Source organism: Falco peregrinus, chromosome 3, assembly GCF_023634155.1.
Source record: "Falco peregrinus isolate bFalPer1 chromosome 3, bFalPer1.pri, whole genome shotgun sequence".
NCBI lineage: Eukaryota > Metazoa > Chordata > Aves > Falconiformes > Falconidae > Falco > Falco peregrinus.
Window position 1 is genome coordinate 22,527,415 of NC_073723.1, and position 12,429 is coordinate 22,539,843.

At 37.7% G+C, this 12,429-nt stretch overlaps 1 protein-coding gene across 5 annotated transcripts in view; it reads left to right on the forward strand.

Moving 5' to 3' along the window:
- The window catches only part of TRPS1 (transcriptional repressor GATA binding 1), a 219,935-nt gene extending 208,605 nt beyond the window's left edge, over window positions 1-11,330 (forward strand). For all 5 annotated transcript variants that reach the window (XM_055799862.1, XM_055799861.1, XM_055799863.1 and 2 more), the window contains one exon: window positions 5,327-11,330. In XM_055799862.1, coding sequence (XP_055655837.1) covers window positions 5,327-6,388 — 1,062 coding nt within the window. In that variant the 3' untranslated portion in view covers window positions 6,389-11,330. The remainder of the gene's footprint in view (window positions 1-5,326) is intronic.
- Window positions 11,331-12,429: the final 1,099 nt, after the last annotated feature.

The window sequence follows — 12,429 nt, forward strand, 5'->3', positions numbered from 1 at the left end:
TGCAGTTAATTTCCTAACAGGGTTTTGTAGCATGGTCACTTTGGGATCAGATGTGATTCATTATGAAACAGGCTGAGATGCTGTGGGTAGATGTGTTTGAGATCACCAGTGATGCATTTAATTATTTTGATACAAAATAAGGGGAAAATTATTTCTTTTCTGGGAATTCCATTTAAAGGCATACAATATGTTGGTGATGAAAGCTCTCTAAATTCAAGAGCCCTTGTGTTCATAATAAAGTAAAAAAATAAAAAAGAATCCTTAAAGTTAGACATTACATCTATATCAAAAATAGCCCTTGCTGTGGTTTTTGTTTTCTTTCACTTCTCTTCCCTCCCTTTATTCTTGACAGTAAATTTCTTGGAGATACGGGGTGGTGGGGTTTTTTTTCTTTTTTCTACAGTTCTTATAGTCTGCTGGAGGATTCTGAAATAACCCAGGAAGGAAGCTACTCACCTGATGGCACTCATCACTTGGTGAAGGGAAGATTCACCATCCCTCAGGATCAGGCAGGGAATAAGTAATAATCACAGGCTGTCTGTATTGTTTTTCATCTTATTGACACTTGACTTGATCCTGAAAGATGTTGAATGCTCTGGTCCAGGTCCAGGAAGGCCATGCTTAAGTGTTTCCTTGGATCAGTGCCAAAATGCTCAGAATCTTTTAGGTTAAGACCCACTAGTTAAATATTATCCCTGCTATCTTGAATAGAAGCACATGGGAGAGTCAGGTGACCAAGACTTGACTATAATTAATTTTTACAACATTCCCTTGAAGTTAAAAATTGTTAGTATTTTTCAGAAATAGAAACTGAGGCAGCCTTTGGGAGATTGCCAGGGTAACATAACAATTCAGGCTTAGAGCCCAAATCAGAAATCTATGTTGTGGCTGAGTGCTTATTTTTTAAAACTTTTTTTCAGGAAAAAAAAAAAAAAAAGCACTTAAGAAACTATATTTCAAATACTACCAAGTGGTTATGCCTATTTCTCTTTAAATTTGAGGACTAAGCTTCTAAATCAATTAGTAGCTTTTGTGAATTTATTTTACCTTTGATCTTGTGGACAGGCTATATAACAACCTTGTTTACTCAAGATCCTGTCCAGCCAACCTACTTAATAAAAAAGAAAAATATTTGAATTTTTAAAAGCAGCAAGACCATCACCAGTCTGAAAGCTTAGCTCTGTTTGCCATGTAACTATTTTTAAGCTCCAGAACAACTGAGCCAGTCAGATAGCATCTGAGCAGGAGAAGGTGGACTAATGCATGATCTCTGGCCACCTTCTTGGCCAGGTCTTGCTGAAAGTATCATCTTCTTGGAGATTTCTCAAAGTTCTAGACATAATATCTAATTTAAGGAAATTGATCAGCGGTAAGCATCCAGAAAGATTTTAAAGAGGACAGTTTGGCTTTTAACGTTAATTTGACGTTTGAGTCCAGTAATTTGCAGAACTTCCGTTCACAGCCTCTATTTTCCCTTTTTTAAATACACTTTTCTATCCTGTTACGTCTTACCATGATTATTAGCACAAATTATTGAATGGATAAAAACTACAAGCATTGCTTTTGAATTCAAACACATAGATAATTCTTATGAACCAGTAGGAAAAAAATTAGTAAATTAGTGTGCTTCCAACAACAATAATTAGCAATACAATGTCAAGCTTTATTTTACGCATATAGAAAGCAAGAAGCTGACACTATCTTTTAGCTCCAGTGTTCAAGCGTGGCAATAAGCTGTCACTCAGTGGACATTTGACATTAATATCCTCAATTGAACTTTGACCAAACAAATGCAAAGAATTTAATTAGGCCTCCACTCTGCTGTGGTACAATAACAACTCCATTGTAAGCTGGAGTCTGAAATAATGAAACAAATCTTTCCTTTAGGACACCTTTTAAAATAGTCCCATGCAAAGGGATGCTCTTTAGATTGACTAGAATTAGATTAGATTATGAATTAGATTAGAAAGATGACGTTTTCTTTTATCTGTCTGCCTGTCTATGTCATCAAGAAAAATTACAGTATGCCATGTATGTTTTTGAATTAAGGAGTCTAGGGTGATGCAATCACTAGGCAAATGTCTGAAACTGTAAAAACCCAAGGGAATAGAACTGTTCCCTTCTGTGAGCCACCCTGTTAAAGTAAATTATGCTACACAGCTCAGTAAAATTCACCTATAGTAGGTTTGTACATTTCATAGTTCCCTTTTGATTGGATTGTGACTATCTAGAACTACTCTTCATTAACTCAAAAGCATGTGTAATGCTAAGTGTGTATAATAAGTATGTATAATAATCTCTAAGGTCCCTTTTTTACTTGTGTTTAATAAGAAGAAAAATCTATGGTCTGTCAGATACTACTAGGTGGTAGTGACTGACAAATAGTAGTCACATTTACATTTCTACAATACCCTTGCATAATTTTTCAACGTGTTTTCAGAAATGTTCAATCTATCCAGAGGTCGTTTGCATTAAAATTGCAAGGTTTTCCACATTTTTCTCCTCTAATGCAGACAACTATGTTAAGAAATGTGTAATAATATTCCAATGGTCAATTACTAAAATTGTTTTCATAAAAAAATGCAGTTTATTGCAAACATATACACAATATTCACATTTGCTGACAAGAAAAGGAATATTCCTTGTCTCCCCAGAATCATGAATTTGACCGTTATTATTGTGGTGCTGTTCCTCATTTTTAATAGCTCTAACTTGGTCATGGAAAACTAGATTTTGTTCCATAGTGATTCCTTGGCCACGTCTTTGGTCTCCTTCAGTGAGAAGTTACAGTGTTTTATTTTAGGATTAGACATATGTGATCTTGTAGTGGAGAGATCACTGCAATTTCCCATGGTATCTAGGAAGTCTAATCAAAATAATTTAATGAAATACTTGCTGGATGTTGTGATATATTTTTTTTAAGTTACTGATATATTTGGGGTAGGGAGATTTCCAAGTAATATAGAGATGGAAAAAAATCTTTGTGATGATATTCAATATGTTATATATAACAATTAAGGATCTGACATAAAGCATTTTTAAAGTAACGTTCTGGTAATGTTTCCACTATTTTCTAAACTTAATGCCACACTGAAAATCAAGAAGAGAGCTTAAACTTTTCTGTCTGCCTTAGTTGCAACTGAATGCAGAATATTTCTATCTGCACCTTAGTACTGTGAATAAGTTAAATATTCTAAAGTTAAATAAAAGTAGCTTTACTCCACTGAATAGTCCATTTTAATCAGCTAAAGTTAGTCAGAGGAGTACAGTCATTTGCATGCTGAAGAATTTTTCAGTTGGACCTACAGCCTTTAACTCCTAACGTCATGTAACTTTGAAGAGCCAGAGCTGCAAATAAGTGTGCGAGGTCCTTAATCACAGGTATGAAGATGTTTCTTTTAACTGCTTCCACAATCAGGCTTCATACCTGTAGCATGAAAAGTAAGACTAAAACTTTTTCCAAACTACTGAAAGGTATTCCATAAGCCATATGATAATGGTCTGTAGTGAATAAATAAAAGTTTAATAAGAGCAACATCAACAGTATTATAAGATCTTACACAGCATGTCAGTATGACAGTGTTACAATTGTCATAAAGAGGTGAGGCAATTACACTGAGCTTATTATAAGAGTATATGCTTATGTATATTAATTGGCTATAGATTCTGTAAACTATAAACTTTAATTGCATAGAATATACATAGAAAATATTATACTTTTATGTAACATGACTGCCTCAACTTGGATCTGTTTGAGGAGACCGTTTTTCTGCTAAGTTTAGATTTTGCTTATTAAAAATCTAAATCAAAGTGTATCTTCCTTCTGATTCAGAGTTTTAATAGAAAGTAAAATCTTAACAAGCAGCTACAATGCCTAAAATGTAGTTAACCATTAAGAATAAGCTGACCTCAGGGAAATAAATAGGTGAAAGTGGAGAGGAAGATAGCAAGTCAAGAGAGAAACTAGATCTCTACAAGTAAAAGAGTGAGCGCTCTTCCAGCTCTGGATATTTTTATATTAGTTCAGTGTTATGAACACATATAAATTATGTTACCGTCAAAGTACAAATTGTTTTGGATATTGACTGTACACCAAAATTTAATCTGCACTTTAAAACAATGTTAAAAAGAACATTTCCAAATAAACATGTAAGTGGAATACTGTGTGGGGCACCTTTCCGTCCTCCAACCAAAATAGGATTATATGTGCATTTGGATGAGACAAATGGCAACTGCCAGTACACCAAACAGAATGACTTTTAGGCAGTTTTTGTTGTTCTAACATCTGCGTAGTAGAGCAACACATACCAATGTTACAGCACCACCTTTCATTCACATAGCATTGCCTTCCTGTTGAGGGACCTTTCAGACAGGGCTGACTGCTGTCCTTCCTTGTACTATTGGGGTTTTTTTCTTCATGCAACAGTATTTTCAATTCTCATCTAAATATGTCACCTGCCCTGAGCTGGTGTGGAGAAGTAGCAAATGGAAACAGAAGTCCTTACTTGGTTCTTGCCTCTGCCTCTTCTGTGATGCTTTTTTCTTTATAGACCCTTTTTTCCCACCTTCGGGGGATGCCATCTGTCCCTCATGACTTAGTAGCACAACATCAGTAACATTTAGAAAGAAATACAGCAGGAATGAAGGATGGGGAGTTGGTACCAAAGTCCCAGGTAGACCTTTTGGTGCATAGGAATAGTTCTCCTGGGCTTTCTTCTCCATCTTTCTCAGTCCCTTTCCAGCCACTACCTATCTACTCACCCCCGCAGTGGACCTGCTTCTCTTTTGCTAGGTGACAGCATTGGTGGTCAGCAAGCCCTGTATTTGCTTGCAATTTCAAAGGGGAGTGAGTGTCAAGGTAAGTGTTACTCAGTTCTTGTCATGGTGTGATCGATGCAAACCCCTCCCCAGTACCAGCTCTGGTAACCTGGTGCATAGAATAACACTAGTACATAGGGCTGTGCATCTCCCACCTCATCCCCAGCACTCAGCACCCACTTTCAGCATGGCTACTCCAGAACTTTTCAGGAGTAAGGAGTAATAAACGCTTTGACAGCTTGGATACTTCATACCTTTTTACGTAAACAGGTACGGTATGTCTAAGGCTGTTGACTTAGCTTGATAAAACAAACCAATTCATAGTTTACTTTTAGCCTGAGGGGCCAGGAACCAGCATTTGGGTGGAAATTTGGTCATTCCCGTAAAACTCTAACAATATAGCTCTTCTGAAAAGAAAAGATAAATTTGTGTGAGCGTGGTCTCACGGATTTGTTTAATTTGTCTTTCTTTTTTTTCCTTTTGTTCATTATGTGTGTGTTCCATGCAGACTCCCAGGCCTTTAAACATCATTAAGCAGAACAATGGTGAGCAGATCATTAGGAGACGAACAAGAAAGCGCCTTAACCCAGAGGCACTTCAGGCTGAGCAGCTAAACAAACAACAGAGGGGTAGCAGTGAGGAACAAGTCAATGGAAGCCCCTTAGAGAGGAGGTCAGAGGATCATTTACCTGAAGGTCATCAGAGAGAAATTCAGCTTCCCAGCCTCAGTAAATATGAGGCCCCAGGTTCATTGACTAAAAGCCATTCTGCTCAGCAGCCAATATTGGTCAGCCAAACTCTGGATATTCACAAAAGGATGCAACCTTTGCACATTCAGATAAAAAGTCCTCAGGAAAGTACTGGAGACCCAGGAAACAGTTCATCGATATCAGAAGGGAAAGGAAGCTCAGAGAGAGGCAGCCCAATAGAAAAATACATGAGACCTGCGAAACACCCAAACTATTCACCACCTGGAAGCCCTATTGAAAAATACCAGTACCCACTTTTTGGACTTCCATTTGTACACAATGACTTTCAGAGTGAAGCTGACTGGCTGAGATTCTGGAGTAAATATAAGCTGTCTGTTCCTGGGAATCCACACTACTTGAGTCATGTGCCTGGCCTACCAAATCCTTGCCAAAACTATGTGCCTTATCCCACCTTTAATCTGCCTCCTCATTTTTCAGCTGTCGGATCAGACAATGACATTCCTCTAGATTTGGCGATAAAGCATTCCAGACCTGGGCCAACTGCAAATGGTGCCTCCAAGGAAAAGAGTAAGGCACCACCAAATGTAAAAAATGAAGGTCCCTTGAATGTAGTAAAAACAGAGAAAGTTGATAGAAGTACTCAAGATGAACTTTCTACCAAGTGTGTGCACTGTGGCATTGTCTTTCTGGATGAAGTGATGTATGCTTTGCATATGAGTTGCCATGGTGACAGTGGACCTTTCCAGTGCAGCATATGCCAGCATCTTTGCACGGACAAGTATGACTTCACAACTCACATCCAGAGGGGCCTACACAGGAACAATGCACAAGCTGAAAAGAATGGAAAACCTAAAGAGTAAACCTTAGCACTTAGCACAATTAAACAGAAATAGGTTTCCTTGATGGGAATTCAATAGCTTGTAATGTCTTGTGAAGACCTATAAAGCACTTCATATAGAGAGCATGCCTTATCCAATATTAATTCCCTTATTCTTTTTTTTCTCTTTTCTTCTCTTTTTTTTGGGGTTTTTTTTTTTTTTTTCCTTTTAAATGAGTGGGTTACCAAGTAAAAAAGAACAGTTGGTTGGTGGCCAGAAGGGGGAGAAGATAATTATATGGGACATGGCCCACCAAAGCTAGCCAGAATGCAGTGAATCATGGCGAATAACCTTGAGAAAGTTTTACCGGACAATTAATACCTTTGCTGTTGTGTAAGAGACATAACTGGCAAGAGTGCAAAGATGTGTATACGTATATACTGCTGCAGGGGTGTAGTGAACATATGCACATTGTATATAGGAACTAGACTTGTTAAATATACAGATTTAAAAGGTCGTTTTCTTTTCTTTAATTTGGGCTAGTTTCTGCCCTACAACATGCCTTAGGATCACTTTGTCCTCAAAGCTTTGGCAGCAACTTCATCTAGATGTTTCTCAGACTCAGTTGATTTTTAGCTACCATTTTATCACTACATTCTTTCTGGCACACTTTACTCTAGGAAAACCATTTTGTGCAAATGAAGTCTCTAATACAGAAGCCACACTCCGGGTTTAATTTGCATAGAACAAGGTAACCTGCTGTATTTTATTTTAATATATTTTTAATATATTACATTTCTAAACCTTAAAGTCTAAGGTTACTTCTCCACAGGCTTAACATTGCTATACATACCAGTCAATCCCTTCAGTAGACTTATACCAGCTTTTGCTAAGTAGCATTAAATGTCTTCATAGTACTTTTTAATACTTAAAGCTTTTTAAAACTATCCATGAAGGGAAAGCTCCTCAGCATAACTGCTCAGGGAAATAGGGCTAAATAACTAAATATTAAATAATTGGTTAAAGGTGCTGTTAGACGAGCCTCCATGCTTGCTACAAGGGTGTACAAGAACTGACTTTAATCATTTTCATTTTAGTGTCCCAACCAGTAGTTTATTATTTTGCCACAGGGATGTAGAAGATATTACAAGCTACTGGATGCACTGTCAGATTAACTTATTTCATTAAAGAAGTTGGGAGAACAAATAGAAAAAACCTTATTTTTCTAGTAAATATTAATGTATTACATTTCAAATAATGGTGCCTGACATATTGAATAATTATTTTCTACAGTGTACGTATGCAACAAAGATATTCCATCATGCATTAGAGTCAGTTCTGGCTCTGCCTCGCTGTTTACATTTGCAAATGTAGCAAACAAGGTAATGAAGCAACTATTTCTATTGCAGTAGGTATCTTTTTTTTCTGTGTGTGTGCATTAAAGTTGTAAACGATAACATGAAATGAATGAAATTTGTTGATATTAATGGTATGGAAAAACAAGAAGGAAATGAAAATATTTTTATGCCTACTTAGGAAAAAAAGGGTAGCACTATTCATTCCAAGTACTTTTGTATTCTTAAGCTCTTAACTCACATTGTTATGCTTAAAATGATAAACATATATCCTCTTTTTATTGCTTTGTCTGTGTTTCAGAAGAAACATTTCAGAAATTATTTTGATAAGTGCTGTTTGACGATGCAGCACTGATGTTTTATTGCATTCTGTAGTAGCATTGCACTCCATTTTTACAATATTATGCAGTTGCTTTTTTGTTTTGTTTGGGTTTGTTTCTTTTTCGCAGTGCAGGGTCTTAGTTCCTTATGGTTGGATGGCAGGTGTAGCTCAACTGGTTCATGAATGTTGCAGCGAATGAAGTTTAAAAATGCCTTTCTAATATTATGTTGTCTTTTATTTCTCCATTCATGCATTTTATTTTTTAAAATGTTCTATAAAAATATCTCTGGACTAAGTCCTCACTTGAGATTATATGTAAAGGGTCCTATTCCAATCTCACTTACATGCCACCTTTCTCAGATTTTCATGTAATTGAAACTAAAGCATCATTAAAAAAAAAAAAAAAGTTCTTGTATTTAACTCACCTGAATCTCACCACTCTCCCTTCTAGAATTTGGTGCACTTGTAAGATACTTAACCAGATAGACAGGGAGGTGGAAGATAAAAGGAGAGGTGACAGGAAATGGCTTTTAGGGGTTGGCAAAAGGAAAACCAGGGAGGAACTGGCCTAAACGTTCAGCACTTTGATAGTCTTTTGAAAAATAATGTGCCTAAAGCAGCCGGCAATGAACATCACCATGCATGAGAAGCACTTACACAGTTGATCACCAATGGTCTTGCTGACCTTGGCAGTATTTTAGGTGTTACATTTTCACACAGATGAAACGTTATTGCACAGTTTCTCTGAGTCACTAGGCACAGACAGACTATTGTTCAGCATTAGGCTTGCATTCCTTCCTGCTCCACCCATTGCTTCTATACTGGTGAGCAGCATATGGAAAGTCCCACTCAATCTGTTCGCAGTTGAGTCCTATAACCCTTTAATAGTGTTCTAGGTTAGCAAAGGATATTGGGCCACATTCTTTTCTTCTATTTTTTAGATGAATCTCCAGCTTGATATCAGTGCCAGACAAAGTCTGGTTATGTTTTTACTATTGTTCTCCAATAATAAGTTCTGACTTGGTTTTTGTGGATTTATTTTTGTTGGGTATTTTTTTGTTTCTTTTTTTTTTTTTCTGTGGGGACTTAAATAGATTGCCCTCGTTTTGTTACGTCAGGGTCCAGTGTGTGTCCTTTTCAGCTTTTCCAAGAAACATGTTAGACTTGCGAAGCAGTGATTTTTATCAGCTTCAGAGGTAGCTGCCTGCCAGTTTTCAGTAGATACTGGTTTGACTTACTTCATCTAAGACCCACCAGTTCCTGCGGCTTCTTCACTGATGGAAGTTGCATCTTCATGGCAAAATATTTTAAGGGGGACATGCGCATTGTAAGACTTGAGCACCACCCTGTACTTCATAACACCTCTGGCTAAACTCAGAAGCAAGAGGCCAATAACAGGAAATACACATATCAGGGTTTGGGGTTGAGGAGAAATGAAATCTTATGAGTGCAAAGAACAAGACATATTTTTGAATGTTAGTATTGCACACCTAGGTGGTGCAAATAAAATTTGAAAAAAATTCATTGTTCTTGCCATGACATATTGAGATGTTCTAAGACTTCTGCTTTGTAAGAAATGGGATTTTGTATAGCCTGTTCTCTTTGCTTGGGGTGGGGGGAGCACAGCTTTGTTTCTTAACAAGAGAGGTGACTCTCCCTCTTCCAGACCCCCTCACAATGGTTATTAATCAAAAGAAAAATAAAATCTGACATTGAAAAAGAATAATCTTGTTTAATAACTGTCAGATGGAAACCAATGTTAGCACACACAAGTAATTACTGCACCCACTGCATTTCGATCAACTTTACAACACTAAAAATTGAACTTTCAAAGAATCATTCTTTGTTCTCAATTTGTCAGTGTCTTCAAGGTGTTTTACTCCTCTTATTAAGGAATGGTAGTTTGAGATCTTAAAATGTATTACAAATTGGACCACAAAATAAGTAGATGGTACAAAACAAGAGGCTTTGTGGTGCCTGTCATTAATCAGATTGCAGAACAGGAACAATGTTTCCATTAACACCCTGTATAGAAGGAGCTGTCACACAGCATCTTCTTGCAAACCAGACTGTCTCTGAGTGGTCACTTGGTGGCTGCTGCCCCATGATAATGAAGCGGGAGACTAAGGTTTTCCAGAGCACTGCTTGCATCCAGGTTTTAAACTCCAATTGCTTTCCAAAAGAAGTTTTGCACCTAATTGCCACTGTACTGATGAAACTCCCCCTTTAATTTTTCGTGGACCATCCCAAAAGGGGGAGGGAAACTGAGTATTTGCATCTTGGTTTTGCCTAAAAAATACAGTGTTGCACATTGTAACTATTTTACAGAGGGAGAACACAGAGGCATCTCAAAAAGTCGAAGCACGCTGTGAGTGATAGATTGTTTTTGCAGTTATAGGGGCAGCAGGACAGAAGTGAGTGATGTTAATTGCATACGGTGCTGAAACATAGTGGTTGTGCAACAGGGAGACCTGATTTGGCAGCTGTGGATTAGTACCCATTTCAGGGATGGACTTTCAAGTCCATCTTTGGGCTGGACAGTGTTGCTTTGTAGTCACAACTACTTGCTTTATGTGCTAAGGATGTTGTCTACCATCTGCATTTTTTGCCCAGGATGTCTAAATATATTCCCATTCTTGCTCCTGTATTGATTTTTCTTGGCTGACTTAACATGCTAATTCTTACTACTGGTCAGGAAAAGCCAGAGAGATTAGAAGTTCACTTCTGTTCAGCCAGAAGGGTAGATATATTTCCTTCTGCTTCTGTGGACACAGTTATGCTTGGCAAAGAATAGTGAGCAATTTGTCAGCATATCCCAAATGTGACAGATAAGTGAGAAATCCCTTCTAAACTTTTCTCTAAAGTGAAGATGGGCCAAGTAGAATGATTTACATAATTTCCTCACCTCAGAATAGGATTCCTCCCTACACTCTTCCTCACAATTCAATTTCATTTAGCCAGCTCTGGAAAGCTGGCAGTTGGTGAGATGCTACTTACACAGTAGTCACACATACCCCAATTTACCTCTTTTTAAGAGGATAAAAGACAATAATTTAATGGCTGCCAGCCAGATAACTACCGGTTTCATTTAATTTTTGGTTACACTTAGTAAAGTAAAATTCTTAGAATAAACATTGTAACAGCAACCACAATTTTCCATTCCTATCATTTTGGCCTCTGAGCTTTATGTTGAAGGAGAACAGGAGAAAAGGAAACATCTCAAAATGCCATTGTAAATTTAGCTTATAGAATATTCACCAGCAGGAAAAGGAAAAAAAAAAAAAAAAAAGAAAAAAAAAAAAAAGAGTACTTCATAAAGAATGACTTCATGTTGCTAAAAACCATCATTAAACTTGTAGCCCTGATTTGACTATAGAATGTTGGCTCTTAATGTTTTGTCCTTACAACACATGGATGTGTTTTTTGTTTTGTTTTGGGGTTTTTGTTTTGTTTTTTGGTTTTCATAGTGCATGTTCATTTCTACTCACAAACATGTTCTTGGTGTATTTCTTATGCAAACAATCTTCAGGCAGCAAAGATGTCTGTTACATCTAAACTTGAATAATAAAGTTTTACCACCAGTTATAAAACAGATTCATGTCATTGTTTCTGGGGAGGATGTAATGTCATAGTGTCACTACACCATAGCGGGGTTGGGGAGGAGAACAAGCTAGAGTCGAGCTGCTCTGAGGGCATGACAGGGCCTGACAGCATCTCTGAGTAATGGCTGGTGATTACAGCTGAAAGGCAAAGGCAGCCTTGCCCAAATGGTAAATGCATGAAAAGAGAGGAGCTCCTTCAAAGACAGATTTGCCCTATTTGCAGTTCTTCTCCATTAAGGACTTCAGATGTGATCCAAAACTCATTCAGGATTTAGAGTGAAAGTCTCTTTCAGTGGGGTCTGAACTTTTTTCAGTACTCCAACAGCCTGGCAATATATTACTGGTTTTATTCTGCTTCCCAAAAAAGGACCAAATTTTGGAATAATTTTGAGATATTATGTAAGAAAGGCTGATACTGAAGTGTGATAGGTGCCCCAGGGTTACCAGGTCTGCGTTTCACACAAAGCCCATGGCAGTCTTTAAATAATCCCTGATACTCAGGACTGGGGTTCCACATCATCCACAACTTTTCCAGGAAGTCCTGCTCGCTCCCGTCACACAGGTTATTGACCCAATGGTGACTCAAGAACAGAGAGTGCCACCTACAACGTTGCCACCACCACTTCCTCCAGCAACCTTGGAGGTTTCCTCAGAGATCCCAAATCGGAGCGCTGACCAAATCAGTTCAGCTTGGCATTTCTGTTCCGATGAGCTCACAGCCCAGGGTGGTATGGCTCCCAGCCATCATTTCCATTAAGCTGTAATTTCCTTTCTCTGTAGGATTTGTCTCATCTCCATGGATGA